This window comes from Cinclus cinclus, chromosome 4 (genome assembly GCF_963662255.1).
Source record: "Cinclus cinclus chromosome 4, bCinCin1.1, whole genome shotgun sequence".
Classification (NCBI taxonomy): Eukaryota; Metazoa; Chordata; class Aves; order Passeriformes; family Cinclidae; genus Cinclus; species Cinclus cinclus.
Window position 1 is genome coordinate 6671744 of NC_085049.1, and position 17067 is coordinate 6688810.

Below are 17067 nucleotides of genomic sequence, written 5' to 3' on the forward strand. Positions count from 1 at the left end.
CGTTTTTTCCCAGAAAATGAGAACTTTTTAACAGACACAAGGAAGAAGAGCCTTGTGTGCTTTTGGCAGGACTGGGCTTTAAGACTTGGTCCCTTCTGTTAGAATTAGTCCTCTTCATTTGTTTCTGTTATGCAACAAACTGAACTTGTAGCATCAATGTATAAGTAGCTCTCACTATCCTTTCACACAGGATCAATTCTTTTTCTCATTTAAGCAGGCAAAAATAAAAATTTGTCTTATATTGAAGTATTTGCCTCATATTGAAGTGAGGAGATCACCCTCCTTGCCACCAGTGTTTCCATCCTGTACGCTACTATAAATGGAGTTTCAAATTTACTGATAATTCCTCTCTGAGAAAGAGCAAGCAGTTTTATCTAAGATTGTTATTAATATCTCATTATGAGATTGTGATAAGAGATCTCCCTGGAGTCTGACATCAAAACAGCTGTTGGAGTAGATGTGTCAATACTGCTCAGTGCTGTAATGTCTTGGTAATCTCAGTCTTGAAGAAAAAAGTCAGGCATCACTTGCAGCATGTCCAGGTGTCAGTCAGCTGCAGACCAAGGAGTTCTGGCATAATGTTTGAACCTGGACTTTCTCATGCCAACATGACCATGGGATGGCTAATCTGCATTTTTGGAACCTACCTGCTTTGATAATAGTGTGTTAGGAAACAAAATGTCTTACTTAGAGTAGCTGCAACATTGACAACATTAAGATTGTGATGGAAATATGTTAATACAGGAAAGGAGAAAAAGAGTCCTTCCTGAATTTTGAAGGGCACATCCTACTTTGTACCACACTTGAAAGTGTTGTCCTTCTATGTAGAAGAATGATTGGAGGGTGATTTCTACTTGATACGAGTAAAAATTCCATAATGTTTCTTTATCTATTTTTAAGGTGGGTTTTTAGTCAGCTCATACTTACCCTATACAAACTTCCCAGAGGTATGGCAAAAAATTATTGACTTGGAAAACAATTCTTCTTGATTCCAGTACTGTGATAGCTGTGCAAACTCATACAAAAGTAGTAAAAACTGTGCCAAATACATTCAGCTGTTTACTTTCCAGCTAGGAAGTACTGCAGGGATCTTGGCACATGGCCCCCACAATTTGAAATCTGAGGAAATTCCCACTGGGTCTGAGACCAAACACTTCCTTGCAGCCATTTGGTGGGCTTTTACTACTGTGGTGTTTTAAAAGCTGTGATGGTTAGCAGCCTCTCGCTGCTCAGGAATCCAGCTGAGCTGCCCTACAGAGTGCTGTTCAGTTTGCCTTAGTTGCCAGCACAATTCAGCCACTCCCAGCTGTGTTCTGCCTACTTACTGCAATGATTAATTTCTTCCCAAGACTTCAGTATAAAAGTCATCTGAACTGAGTGATGTGCAGTGCTTCTGTCTTCTTTGCTATGTTTTTTTTAATATCAAAGCTGTGAATTATTGTTTCTTCACACTAGAATTTTCAGAAAAAAACATCCCTTGCATTTTATTCATTGTTTTTATTCTAGTGGTCCTACATTAGCAGGCTGAAAACAAATCAGTAACTGAAAATTAGGCTGTTTTTTTATGTATGAGGCAGCATTAAATCTCTTTAAACAGTACTTACTAATTATTAATTCATATATAATTCATACACATTAATAAAAAATTATTGATAGAATCTGAGGAAAATCTTCTTTCCTTTCTCATCATTAATTTTTCACCAGTTTGATGTTTCTAATGTGTGTTTTATGCTGAGCAGGAATCAGGACATTATGGGGGTTAATTCATGATAATGACAGTAAAGGGTAGACAAGTTGATTGTGGACTGCAAAGTTAGTAGGCTCAACATTTGATCAAAGTAATTAAGGGTTCCTAGGCATCCCCATGGCTTCTCATCACAGCTTCACTGCTGCAATTCACACTGGTGCCCAGCTATGGGAGGTCAGCTGCACTGCAGCCTGAGAAAATAGGGGTAGCTATTAAAACCAATTCATGTTGATTGTCCTAGAACATTGCAATAAAGTGTTCGTAATTGGAATAGTTTCCAACAAGCCTTGAAACTATTCGTAAAGTTGCCTCATTTTGCATCAGAGAAAAACGTTATAATTTGTTGAACAGCCCCTGATTTGATGAAGGATTTTGCCCACTCAGAAACGAACTGGGTTTTAAAGCACAATGGAAGAACACAACTGTCTGAGACACCTTCCCATTGGCGTTGTAAAGGTCAACCAAATTCCAAGCCAACCATTTCCCCCATAATGAATAGTAGTAAGTGAGATTGCATCGTAGAGACTGCAATATTTATGTTATTTTGTGCATTTGTGCTGCCCTCAAATAATGAAGAACATTTATTCCTGCTCTATTCCATACTACAAAACCTCATGCAGGATTTGATCATTCACCAGTGGCTTGCTCTAAACAAGATTATTAGTTTATACACTGTTTTTCTGCTTCTACTATCAATCTTCAAATATTGGTGTCTCCAAGGAAAACAAAAGATTGTTTCCTAAAGAGGAAAATGCATTATGCTTTCCAAATTAATTGGTAGGAATAAACTTGAAACTTGACTGCTTGTGTGGTTTAGTTATTGCATCAGCACAAAGTAGCTTCACCAGATTAAAGAGATACAGCCCTCCTGTGCTTACCATGTTCCTATGAGTCAGAGATTTCTATAGAAAATTCATCCACCTGTGGATTTCTGATCAATGGAGGATCCTGTGTACCTGTTCGTAAGAAAATTATATGATACCTTTTGGGTTTAGCTGAATTGATTTAATCTTTAGTGAGTCATTTATAAAAAACAGTCCCAGCAGCACTGGGTAGAATATGTGGCTAGACTGTATGAAAGTGACTAAGTTAATCCCATACAGTCAGCTGGAATATGTAAAAAGGAGAATGGATGGTATGATAATACCTCAAAGATACTCTAGAAGCAAATTTGACTGAACATACTCTGCCAGCTAGTGCTTCTGGACTCCTAAACCAAAAACAGGAGTCTTCTACATGGGGTTAGAAGTAGCTACAAGTGTGTTAGCACTTGCCCCTTATAGCAGCAGCATCTTTGAGACCATGATAATGATGATGAATATGGTTGTGTTTTCACAGATTTGCCATTTTACTAGCTGTCCATTACATTTTTCAACAAAATATAGATATGAAAGGAATCAGACATTATTTAAGGTGTGATAGATCACTTGTAGCAGTGGAGAAATAACCACTGTGTTGTATTATTGGTAGATTGGGGAGGAGGAAATAATGAAGTGAGCTACTAAACCAAATATGGATTTTGTAGAGAGTGTCTCTTTAGATTCAGTTCCAGATGGGTGGATACAAGATTTGCTTGAGCCTGATAATAAATTCACTCTTACAAAACTGTTTAAAACCAGGCTATTTTCGTCTGGTGTTCACCAAGATGTTTCTACCTTAGCTGCTGTCTCTTGAAGTTACTGAGATATCAGCTTGAGGTTATTATAACTCAGCCATCACTTTCCTTTTAGAAACCTGTTTGGTTTTTGAATATTTGAACTGTAACTGGAACATGGAACACATGAAACTATGGAAGATCAGGTAGTGGCCATTAAATCTGAGTTGTCCTAACCCATTTTTTGCCAGGTGCTCATGATGATTTGGAGCCTTGGGGAACATACAAAGGCCAGGAAAGGCAGGAGAGGTACATTTTTTAAAAAGATAATGTTTTCTAAACCATGGAAATTACTATGCCAAAAAATGAAGTTGATAAAACTGTGTAAATGGTCTGGTCTTGTGGTTCTAAATCTAAGTTTTGAATGAGCATTATAACCAGATTTAACTTAACAATATGGTTCAGAGCAATAATGGGGTTTTGAAGGAAATACCTCGGTAAACTTCACTTACAGTCTGTTAGGTAAGTTCTGAGGACAGCTGTGGTACTCATGAAACAGATTCTGTTTGGAAGAACACGAAATGAGGTGCGGCAATGCTTTTCAAGAACATTGCTGATTTGGTTGTGGAATATGCCACAAAAAGGTGCTCCAGTTTGTGCCTATCATTTTTCCTTGAGCGTTGGACATAATGGAGATGTCTTAACTGGGAAATCAGCTCACATCTAAACATGGGGGAGCCTCCCAACACTCTTATAATGGATATGTAAGAAGTCTTTGATCTGACTTCATTCTAGTAGAGGAAAAAAAGAGTATAATTAGAAGATCCCTTGACTAAGACACTAGCCCCCAGATTTTGGTGATAAAACTCTTGAGGTGTCCCTGATAGGAAGTGTCATCAGGCATGAAGCATGATATTCTGCTGCTCAAACCAAGGCATTTTGTGCTGTTCCAGATGTAGAGTAACTGCCAGGTACTCCCCAGCCACTGGCTACTCCTGCAGAGCATGTGTGTCTTTTCTGAGACCCTATGTCATAATCTGCCTGTTCCAGACAGGCATCCTGGCTATCCAGAGATTTCTCAATTAGCACTGGGTAATTTGCTTTAGATAACTAGAGCACAGTTGGGCTCAGCACCCAAGTATGTGCTAAACTAAACCAAAAAAATCTGAAAGAAAACCTGAAGCTGTGAGTAATGTCAGAGGACATTCAAAATCCGATGGCTTCCATTGGCTTTGGTCCAAAGTCAGAGTTTTGGTGTCTGTCCAGGAAGTGAAGAGGGATAGGAAGTGAGGATGAGGACTTGCATTTTAAGTCTGCTTTATCCACATATGTTTCTGCCTTTCCATAATTCATACCTTCAAAAGTAATTTTGGAGACAACGCTGACACTCATTAGGCTGTATCTCACTTTCTGTGAAGAAAGCATGATTTGTTCTCATATATCACACTCTCTGAGCAGCTAAGTAGGTTACCAGAGAGCTGAACACAGAAAGGAGAAACTTTTTAGGATTTTTTTAGCAAATTAAGTTTTAAAGATAAAGAAGTCTAGCTGCATTATATTTTCATCACTCTCAAGTGTTAAATAGTGTGTGAGGTGTTAATATCATTATTACACAGTGGATTTGAAGGTTCAGGTAAATGTTTTCCCATCTGGCTGTACATGCACACCTGCATCCATACCCACATGTTTTGCAGTGTCTTCAGAGAGTGAAAGGAATTAACATCTTCCTTCAATTTTGTCATTACTCGTGTCACTTTTTATCTGAGAGTTTTTAGAGAGCCACATTGTCATTGATTCAAATAAGTAGGAGCATTTTGTCTGTTTTAACCCAACGTCATGCTGTGTTGCTGTCGACACTGCTATGCATGTTTCTCTAATCAGACACATGAAGCATTCATTGTCTGTCTTCTGAAACACTGCATGGTGAGTACAGGGGTTTGTGCTGGTTAAAAAGGGAAGATGTGGGGGTTTATCTCCTTCTGCTTGTCCTGTTTGTTGTTGGGTACTGTCAGCTCCTGTTAAGTCTAGAGTTGCATTTCTGGTTTTTACTGAGGCAATCTGTAGCACACTTCTCCATTTCTCTCTCCCCACTTCATGTTCTATCCCACAGTGTTCATAACGCTTCCATGCAAGACCAGAAGGATGTGTGATGTTGAGATTATTAACCATATGGTACAGGCAGTAAATCACACATGCTTTCTCAGTAGCCAGTGATTGCTGGCTGTGAAAGACACCTATAGCATTATCACTTCTGTCCTGAGAATTCTAGGCACAGACTCATTGTTTAAAAAAAAAAAAAAGTAAAATGAAAAAGAAAGAGAAGAATGAAATCTTATTCAAGTTTAATTAGACTGACTATTTATTTTAACTCAATACCACTTCCCTGGTTTCTATTATAGTTGCTGCTCTGTCCCTTTATGGGCTCATGCCCATCCTGCAGTGACAGAGGAAGAAGTTTTTCACAGCTAAATCTAGTACAAATGTTTTATTAGTTCAAGTCTCATTATTGCATTTTCTTTTCTAATCAAGACAAAGAATCTGGCATTAAGAATATAATCCTTTTCCCCACTTATAGCTACAACCATAAAAGCAATTGATTTAAATTGTTCCTTTGCACTCAGGTTCTTTTTTGAAACATTGATTACTCCTAACTGACATTTCTCATCCATAATGATTAACAATTGTGTCTTTCAGAGTCATGATTTTTTGCAAAACAGTTCACATTACACTGTCTGGAGATAGTTTTGAGGTGATTGATTTTCCAAAGCTTTGCACTGAAGTCTGATTCATAGTTCTGACTAAATTAGCTGATTGATTAAAACCCAGTGCAATTTTTAAAAACATGTAGCTTTCATCAGAAGCTACAATTTGTATAAATTATATTTTAAATTACATGTAGACTAGTCACCTCTAAATATGTTTCCAATAAAATGGTATGCTCCAATTTAGTCAGCAATTGTCACCTGGTAAGACAAATAGCTTATAAATGTTTATTTCATTACTTTTCAGTCTTTGAATTTTCTTTTCAGTATAGTCATGACTATCCCCAAAATGACTGTCAACCCTTTGAACAAATATGAAGTTGAGGACAGCAAAGTTCCTTAAATTTATTTACTTACTAGAACTAAATATTTAACTTCAGTTATGAGCTGAACCTCTTTCTTCAGCATTGCCCTTTTTTTACTATACCTGATTTTATATTCTGTTCTTAGCTTTCCATTTAAATATAATACCAGAAAATAAAAAAAGTATGTCGATTCAAGTCAACATGCATGCTGAGATGTCAAAAGGCATATGCATAAATAACTCTGCTTTGTGGATTTTATGCAAAGTATTGGCATGTATTTGCATTCTAGTATCACTGATTCAGACAGCTTCATACCAGCTGTCATCATCGCTACTACAGTAGTGATCTGAAAAACAATCAAAGTGAAAATTACTCTGTTCAGACAAACTGCTTCAATCCATCTTTCATCTTACCTTTCAGAACCTTGGTCTGAAAAAGAGAATTTCACCTACATTTCTAAGCGTGCACTTTAGGTTTATATTGTGTTTTTCAAATATTGGGCTAATCACAGAAAGCAGTGTTGTTAATTAAATCACATGAATTAATTAAACTTGTCCCTAGGAAAAAAATCACTCTTAAAAAAAAACCCCTTCCTTCATTTCCCTTAAACCTGAAAATGCAACTCTGAAAGAATCTACAAACAGAATCTTTGTCTTTATAAAGGTAGTTATGAAAAAATAAATTTGTGCACCTGTGAACCTTCTAATTATATAATGAATCAATAACACGACTGATGAAACTGTGTCCCAAAACTAATAAGATGGAGAAAATAATTGTTACTTTTTATTTAATACATTCCTATATTTTCTGAATAATTTTGTTCTGGCAAAGGTATTGTGTAGGTTTGCTTTTTTTCTTCTGAAATCAAAATAGTGCCATACTTTAAATGAAAATATGAACATATAAATCTTGGTTATAAATAATTAATTTTTAAAAATGGACTTTAATAAAGTTAACTCTGTGCTATTCAATTTTAAAATTACAGTATTCACAAGAAAGAATTAAATCTGTCAAATTTAGGCAAATGTCTTTGCCCTTCTGAGCATCCTTTTTCCTCATACAGTAACTCTGCTGTCTTGTAAATAGTGGCTGTGTCTTAGAACTTCCCTTGCTCCTGTAAGAAGATGGAATTCAAGATCCATTTTTAACCAATTATTCATAGTCATGTAGATGTAATGAAAAACACACGAGCCTGTGAGTATCAGTCAAAATTACTTCCAAGAAGGCTGGTGAGAATATTTGTGTTTCATAGTATATTTGATAGGTGATAAGTTCAAAAGGAGAAAAATTGATGAAAGTGTGGAAGAGCTTCCCAAATGTCAAATAGAAAGTAGGAGGATTTTTTGGTAACTGGTCATTAGGCATTTCACTAGCTCCTGAGTGAGCTCAATCTACCTATGATCACAAGAATGATTACAGTTTTAGTCAGAAATGACACATCTGTGTCATTTCCTTGGTGGTAAGGTTAAAAAATGAAAATTATTTAACATAATACTACAAATTAGGTTTATGTTTCTTCTGATTCAGTCTGTATCAGGTCCATTTTTAATCCTGGCAGCTACACAGAATCAAGAACTTTTTTAGGAATGTAGATTCTTCACATAAACATTCTGATGTCTGTGTTGCTTATGTTTCTTTGATTTATGAACATTGCAAGGCTACAGATATTTTCACTGATACATGGAAATGAAGAATTGATTTGGCTGTCATGGATGACATTGCTGTTCATATATTTTTAATTTTTTTTAAAAATTTTATTCTAGTAAGATGATCATGGGTATTTATATAGTATTTATATATTATTATAGTAAGACCATGGGTGGTGCACACAGAGAGGCTTCCATGGTTGCCTAAGTACTATATACTTTATCTGGATTTATCTACTAGACCAATTAGTCCAACTAAGTATATTTTAGGTAATACTTGGTCTGAAGTGTCATGATAAATAATGGGGCTGTGCTTATTTGATAGTGCTGATAATCTGATTATCTGTATTTTTATTTAGTTCCTGTGTTGCTAATGAGGCTATCCAGAACTGAAGGAAGTAACAAATATTTTTCATTGTGAGGTTGTTTTATTTTAAAAATATTTCAATAGGTGGTTATTTTAAGTCTTACAAATATACTGCCCAGTTTTTTCTTTTCTACTTCAGAGAAACAGAAGCTGGTTTGGTTTATATCCTCTTTGGAAAGGGGCTGTTTCTGCTGCCTCCACAGGCCATGCAATTTTTTTTTTCTCCTCTGTGCTTTCCTATTATTTCACTTGCAGTGTTGATTAGTAGTTTTATAGTGTGTTCTTCGAAAAGTGGCTTAAAAACAAGTCTCTCCATCTTAAGTGGAAGAATAATTTTCCTTTATTTTTTTTAGTTTATGAAGACTATGCTGCCTGGTGCAAGTTAGAAGAGCCTTGATATGGATTAGAGCCCTGGTTGCTGAAGCAAAGCATTTAGAGAAGCACCCTGAGAATAAAAGATCCAGTTCAAATGGCTCCACTTAGAGGTCTAAAAATGAGTTGGGAGAAAAATTGTTGCTTTGGTGATGGTAGGAATTTTTATGTTAACAATACTTCCATCCTGAAGCTCTTATTGCACAGATTAGAGCCTACACTTGAAATTTGTCAATAGTGTCATGCCAGTGGCACACACATTTCCTGTAATAGTGTAAAAAACCCTTTAGGCAGTTATAAACCATTAAAAAAATCCTACTGTTCTTATACATAGAATGTGTAAAAGTTATTACATATGAGGGAGGTTGCTATTGAACATGATAAATAATTTGATAGTACTTTGATATCAGAACTATAAAAAATTATCTGCCTGCCCAAAGTTATGGCTTCTTAGAGATTTTCTCGAGAACTGGTCCCCTGTATATGGTCCTGTAAAAAAAGCACCTGGGCATGCTCCAGGCAAGGTCTGCATCAGCCTGGTTTTGAGGGACTGGAAGTATCAGCAAAGCACATCTTGTAGAGAAAAATAGACTGTTATTATATATACAGTTTAGGGGTGGACAGAAGAGAGAAATGTTCTGATGTCATCAGCACTTTCTTCATAGACTGACAGAATCATAGAGTGATTAGGGTTAGAAGGGACCTCAAACACCTCATCCCAACCCCCCTGCCTTGGGGGGACTCCTTTCACTAGGCCAGGCTGCTCACAACCCCCTCCAACCTGGCCTTGAACACTTCCAAGGAGGGGACATCCACAGCTTCTCTGGGCAACCCGTGCCAGTGCCTCACCACCCTCACAGTAGAGAATTTCTTCCCAGTACCCAATCTTAACCTCCATTTTTTCAGTTTAAAACCACTCCCCTTGTCATATCACTCCATGCCACTGTAAAAAGTCCCTCCCCAGCCTTCTTGTGGGACTCCTTTAGGTACTGGAAAGTTGGTCTGACACTGCCAAAGAGCATCATCATTCTGGCAGACTGGGACATTTCGATTTCATTGTTTTTTAAAAGGATGCAGTTATTGAGGGGGAGGGGGAGTCTTACATCTCCTCTGGGAGTTTGGTTCAGACTAATAATTAAAATAGTAATAAGGAACTAAACAAAGAAACACAAATCAGTATTTCTGTGTACATCTGTAGGTGGGAACCACAGCTACGACAGCTTGAAACAAATAATACTTAGTATTTTTCACAGTGATCGGCAGCTTAGGCAGGGAATATGCAGGGAAGTTGGAGCTTTGGAAGAAAGGAAGGATTCTGTAAATTTCCATGGTTCAGGAACAGCATGCAGCATTTCCCTTTGCAAGAAAACAAAGTACCTTCTGGATCTCATCCCGCATCCTGCTGTATATCAACAACTTTCTCAATTACCTTTTGGCTCAAGTAAATAAAGGGCTGCAATCATCCTTTTAAACAAGCCTTTAAAATTACTCTCTACTTTTTTTTTTTTTTTCCAGATCATTTCCAACAATAAATGCAATTTAAACTTTTATGATAAAAGTGTAGAAGAGCTTTAAAATAGCTCAGGTATTTTTCTTGAGAAGGTGATGTCATTCTTTCCATCAGCAGAAATAATATTTTACTCATGCTTTAGTCTTTGTTTGTTGATAAGTAGAAAAGGAATTGGAATATTAGTCAGTATTTTGATATTTTAAAAGAATTTTTTTCCTCTGCTTTATTATCTTTGTCAGCTAGTTTTCATTTTCCAGAAGTATTTCATTGCCAAATTTGACTTCATAGTGTATTTACACTGTTCTAATGTGACTTGTGCATTTGAGAATAGAATCTAATACGTGTGTAAGTACTTCAATTTACCTGACATGAATTGAGATAAAATTTTTTATTACTCCTAAGCAGCCTTCTAAAAATTTCTTTGGGTATTTTTCTTAGAAAGAAAAGAAATACTTCATAGTTACTTCCGGGCACTAAAAAAGAAACCGATACATGAAAAAGTAAAAACCTTTTGTTGATTTTGGTTCAGTTTTAAATTCTTGAGCAATGAGATTAAAGTTTCACTCCTGCACTAGTTGTCATTTGGACAAGACCACTCACATACATATTCAAGGAACAATATTAGGAGCTCCTTCACTGATCTTGAACTTCCTTTTCTTCCCTCAGTGGGACCGAGCATAATTGCAGATGTTCCTTGGGACATGGAGAAGTCCTTGAGCCTGCAGCCATCTCCCTGGAAGCACTGGGCACAGCAGCTGAAGGGCTCCCTTACCTGTCTGTGACTAGCTCTGTTTTTCAGAGCTCCTGCTACAAATCTGTGATTCCCTCTACAATTCCAACACATAACTGAGTAGAGTGGCCAGTTGTGGTGGAATATTATTTTTCTTTGTTCTTCAGTATACTTATGTGAGAATTATCCAGATTTCACTGTGGGTAAGATCTTTTCCACTTTAGATTCTCTCTGTCAGATAAGATTGGATACACAGTACTTTTTACCTCTGTCGAAATACTACAAGGGCATGCTTGATTTTTACTATGGAAAATAAATTAGTTACAGGATCCTAATGAAGAAATACACCTGCAAGAGATTTGGAAGAGCAATAGCTGGAGTTTGTAATTATTTAAATCAATATTTTGGTAATGCAGGTCATGCTGAAGAATATGTCTCTGCTGCTGTTGATTAAATAGGTGTACCTGCTTAGAAGAGTTCCTTAATTGACTGCCTGCATTATCATGTAATGATCCTGTTCAGTATAACAGAGTTGCTAGAGTTAAGTACTTTTTATAGAGATCCCAGAGTCATAGAACAATTTCCTGCTATGGGCAGGGACACCTTCCACTACACCAGGCTGATAAAAGCCCCATCCAACCTGGTCTCAAGCACTTCTAGGGATGGGGCATCCACAGCTTCTCTGAGCCACCTGTTCCAGCATCTCACCACTCCAGGCGAGGCACCACAAGAGCAAAGGGGAAGAAGTGTCTCCCAGGATGAGGTGGGCTGGCCACACTCCTTTGGATTTAGTCCAGGATACAGTTGGCATTCTGGGCTATGAGAATGCACTGCCAGACCATATTCCATTTTTCATCCACCAGCACGCCCAAATCCTTCTCCTCAGGGCTGGTTGCAGTGCCTTCATCCCCCATCCCATATTGATACTGCTGATTACCAGGTCCCAGGTGTGGGACCCTGCACCTTCTCATGTTGAACTTACTGAGATTTGCAAGTGCCTGCTCTTCAAGGCTGTCAAGACCCCTCTGGATGGCACCTCTTCCTTCAGGAGTAACAGCTGCACCACTTAGCTTGGTGTCATTTGAGATGAATGACCTACTCTAAACTCAGACACTGAGGAGAGAAATTTGGCTTTCATCACTGCTGTTGTCTAGATAGGTAGTAAATGGATCATAGCAATAAACTTTAAGTTGTGTTACCTTCCTGTGTTCTTCCCATTTGACATTGTGAGTTGCACTTGTTACATAATGTATTATTGTTCCCAAGTTAACTACAATTGCAACCTTTCCTGTGGCCTTTCTGGACCTGTGAATAAAGTGAGGTGTTTTTACAACCATGCCATTTCTCAGGATGTAGCCCTGTGATGGGACGTCTTTACGACCACGGCAATAAATCCTGCAATTTACTGGCATCACTGCATCCACAGTTATGTCCCCTCAGTGGTAATGAAAAGCTTAGGTAATAAGTAGTAAAACAATAATTGATGTGTGTGCTTTAGTCTACTAAATCAGTCATCCTTTAGAAATTATTTCTCTGTTACAATCAGAAAAGAAAAACATAAAGTACTAAAACTGATTGAAAATTAAAATGTGTTGGCTCAAATTTGACCTTTACTTTCTAGAGACAGATGCACATGTTGATATTCTACTAGAGAGTACCAGAGCAGACCCAACAAAGCACTGGTAAGAATTCCTGCAAGGCATTCCTGTAGCAGCATGGAGTATCCCAAATCATGGGCTCCTCAACACAAGAGAGACATATTGCTCCAGGACCAGGTCCAGTGGGGGACAACAAAGATGATTAAGAGACTGTAGAATCCCTCTTATGAGGAAAGGCTGAGGAAGATGGGCTTTTTCAGTCTTGGGAAGACAAGAATAAGAGCAGACCTCATCGATGTATATGAGTATCTGAAGGGTGGGTGTCAAGAAGATGGAGCCAGGCTCTGCTCAGTGGTTCCAAGCAATAAGACAAGAGGCAATAGGTGGAAACTGATGCAGAGGAAGTTCCACATGAATATGAGGAAAAACGTCTTTACTGTCAAGCTGACCAAGGACTGGAACAGGTTGCCCAGAGAAGCTGTGGAGCTTCCCTCACTGGAGATTTTCCAAGAACCGTCTCGAAGCAATTCTATGCAATGTGCTCTAGGATGGCCCTGACAGAGCAGGAAGGTTGAGCCAGATGACCAACTTTGATCCCTTCCAATCTTATCCATCCTGTGATTCTGTGAACAAAACACTAAAACAGTGTGCAAAGAAGAAAGAAGTGGCTTCTTCTTGTCTAAACAAGTAAGAAATGTGGATGCCATTCCTGCTAGTGGTACTAGTGCACCTTAACAGGCTTCTAACAGACCAGAGAATATTTTATCACTTCTGTATTTTACAGTTCACTACTTTAGCCTTAAGTAAGCAAAAAGGAGTTTTCAAATTAATAAGAATAAAAGGAAACCATCATATGCAGGAATGGTAGAAGGAATTAACTTTTTACTTCTTCAGCTAACATGGATCACAGTGTAAGAATATTGATTCTGGTGACTGTAGGCTATAAAAGATTAAATCAACTTTGCTCACTGAAGAAATTATGAATAAGTACCCCTGTGTAATATTTTTAAGATAACAGCTTTGTATTAGTGATCCATTCAATTTTGGAGCATGTCTGAAGGGTTCAACAGCAAAAGCCTCCTGTGGGAGGGAGCGCATGTTGGAGCAGGAGAAAGACTCCTCTTGCTGCAGTGGCAGAAGCAATGTGTCATTAACTGATGGCAAACCCCATGCCCCATTTCCCTGCTTCTGCAGGGGAAGGAGGTAGAACTGGGAAGGAGGGAGGGGTGGAGGAAGCTGTTTTTAAGTTCCTATTTTATTTCTCATTATCCTGCTTTAATTTTCTTAGTAATAAATTCAGGTAATATCTGTAATTTGAATGTGTTTTGCCTGTGACACTATTTGGTGAATGATCTCTCTCTCTCCTTATCTCAATCATGAACACTTTCCTACATTTTCTCTCCCTTTCCACCTATGGAGGGGAGCAATTGGCTTTTGTGGATGCCTGGCATCCAAACAGAGTCAACCCACTACACCCCATCCAAGTGCAAGATGGATGATAGGAGATGACGTAGGTGGCAAAATACAAGGAACCAGTGAGATAGTAATGACTGCTCAGAATTGCACTTGGTGGACTATTATTTACCACGGATTTTTGCAACAAACTTTAAGTTTCAGTATAAAGAGCTCTACAGGTCTTTGTGGAGGGACAGATTAAAAAAATGTAAAGAACAAAACAACTCACAAAGTATTCCTTAAAATTGTGAAAGTGTGGCATACCTAGCTTTGTTCACCAATAAAGGTAATATGTCTTTCAACTCCAGAGGAAAGTCTACTGCAATGACTGCGATAGATGAAAACTAGTATTTGTTGTACAGGAAGACCATCTTCAACATGTAACTCTCATGACAGAGCTTAGCTCATTTGTTTTCAGAATATGAAGTCAAAGAATCACAGAATGGTATAGGTTGGATGGGACCTTAAAGATCACCTTTTTCCAACCCCCCTGCCCTGGCCAGGGACACCTTCCACTAGATGGAGTTATTCAGAGCCCCATCCAAGCTGGCCTTGAACACTCCCAGGAATGGGGCATCCACAGCTTCTCTGGGCAACCTGTTCCAGTGGCTCACCACCCTCACAGTAAGGAATTTCTTGCTAATATTTAATCTGAACCTGCTCTCTTTCCATTTAAAGTTATTCCCCCTTGCTGTATTCCCCCTTGTAAATGTGTAAAGTCATTCTCCCTTGCAAAATGTGACTGAAATGTGAGTATATTATAAGATTCAGAGCAGACCTGAAGTGCAGAAGATTTCTGAGCCTGAGCAAAGCCAGATGGAGTGCTGGGCATGGGCTAGACCCAGGTAAGAACACACCAGAGGTGTTTTCTACTAAACTCTGTAGGAAGTATTCATATTTGGAGGGAGGTTGGAGGTGGGTACTGCTGCTCTCTCTGGCCTGTACTGTGGTAGGATGCTGATGGTTATACACTTCAGCAACACCAAGTAGAGAGAAGGCAGCAAATAATTAAGAGCTCAATTACAGTGAATTACTCTCCCTATATTTAAAGCAAATCCAAAACGTTTCTATGTAAAGAGAGGTGAAGTTAGATGGACAGGTTTGTATCATCACACATTTGTATGCACTCATTGCATTTTCACTGTCTAAAGGGAAAGAGGGAAGACTCCATCGTCACCGACATAGGTGCTTCGTTGTCTCGCAAAAAAACCCCCACGAAAGCAATCCAAGCCCGTCACGGCGTCAGCGCGGGTATCTCTGCCCGGAGCCGGGGGCTCGGGGCGGGGCGAGCCGCGGGTGGAGGGCACGCGTGTCCCTCCGGCGGGGCGAGCAGACAAAGCGTGTCCCGCTGCCGCTGCCGCGGCCCCGCCCCGCGCCGCTGGCGCAGCGCTGACGCCGAGCCCGCCCCGCCCGGGCCGGGGTAGCGGCGGGCCGGGGGCTCCGTTAGAGGCTGCCGGGCTCGCCCCGCGGCGCTGCCCGCTCCGCCGGGCCATGTGCTAGCGGCCGCGGCGGGCCGGGCTCTCGGCGGCCATGGAGCGCGTCCCCGGCGGCCGGCGGCCCCGGCTGGTGTCCTCGCTGGGGCTGGGGCGGTGCTCCTGGGAGGTCACCTTAGACGAGGAGCGGGGGCGGCTGGCCTGGCGCGACCCCCGCCCGCCGCGCCGCGCCGGCGGTGAGTGAGCGAGGGAGCGGAGCGAAAGAGCGGGCCGGGGCCGGGGCGCACCTGCCGCGGCCTGGGGCGGGCCGGGGCCGCCCGACAGGCGCCTGCCCTCGGCCGTGGCTGCGGGGGAAGGGCGTCTGCAGCGGCCCCGGCGGGGACGGCCTGCGGCCCGGGGCTCCTTGAGCATCCGGAGAGCTCCGCCGGCCTCCGTGAGCGCTTCCTGCCCTCGGGCGCCCGTGCGTCGCCGCCGGGGTTCAAAGTCCGACAGGCGGAGGTGGCGCGGGACAATCGCGACTGTGCTGAGGGCAGTCCGGGCTGGGGCTGTGCTGAGGGCAGCCCGGGCTGGGGCTGTGCTGAGGGCAGCCCGGGCTGGGGCTGTGCTGAGCCCTGCTCGGGTTCGGGCGGTGCTGAGCCCTGTTCGGGCTGGGGCGGTGCTGAGCCCTGCTCGGGCTGGGGCGGTGCTGAGCCCTGCTCGGGCTGGGGCGGTGCTGAGCCCTGCTCGGGCTGGGGCGGTGCTGAGCCCTGCTCGGGCTGGGGCGGTGCTGAGCCCTGCTCGGGCTGGGGCGGTGCTGAGCCCTGCTCGGGCTGGGGCGGTGCTGAGCCCTGCTCGGGCTGGGGCGGTGCTGAGCCCTGTTCGGGCTGGGACTGTGCTGAGCCCTGCTCGGGCTGGGGCGGTGCTGAGCCCTGTTCGGGCTGGGACTGTGCTGAGCCCTGCTCGGGCTGGGGCTGTGCTGAGCCCTGCTCGGGTTCGGGCGGTGCTGAGCCCTGCTCGGGCTGGGGCGGTGCTGAGCCCTGCTCGGGTTCGGGCGGTGCTGAGCCCTGCTCGGGCTGGGGCGGTGCTGAGCCCTGCTCGGGCTGGGGCGGTGCTGAGCCCTGCTCGGGTTCGGGCGGTGCTGAGCCCTGCTCGGGCTGGGGCTGTGCTGAGCCCTGCTCGGGCTGGGGCGGTGCTGAGCCCTGCTCGGGTTCGGGCGGTGCTGAGCCCTGCTCGGGCTGTGCCTCCCCAAACAAAGCCGAGAGTGGCTCTGGCCGAGCATCTGTTCCGAGCTGATGGCTCAGATGTGATGTGATGACACACCTGTCCCCGCAGCTCAGCTGGCCGGGCGAAACACTGATTTGTTCAGCTCAACCCCATTGTTTCTTGACGCCGCCAGTACGGAGAAGCGTGTAGTTTGTAATGTATTTAAAGTAATCGTAGCAGTACATAGGAGACTTACAAAACCTAAAAAACAGTTTTGTTTTTGTTTTTTTTTAGTTGCAGCAAGACTTGTGGTTAAGAACACTTTCATACTGAGGCAGTGTTTCAGACAATGACTACTTTTGTGGG

General features: G+C 41.6%; 1 protein-coding gene across 1 annotated transcript in view; it reads left to right on the top strand.

Moving 5' to 3' along the window:
- Positions 1 to 15616: 15616 nt before the first annotated feature.
- The window catches only part of CERK (ceramide kinase), a 40179-nt gene continuing 38728 nt past the window's right edge, over positions 15617 to 17067 (top strand). Inside the window, exon 1 of the mRNA XM_062490777.1 lies at positions 15617 to 15755. Coding sequence (XP_062346761.1) covers positions 15617 to 15755 — 139 coding nt within the window. The remainder of the gene's footprint in view (positions 15756 to 17067) is intronic.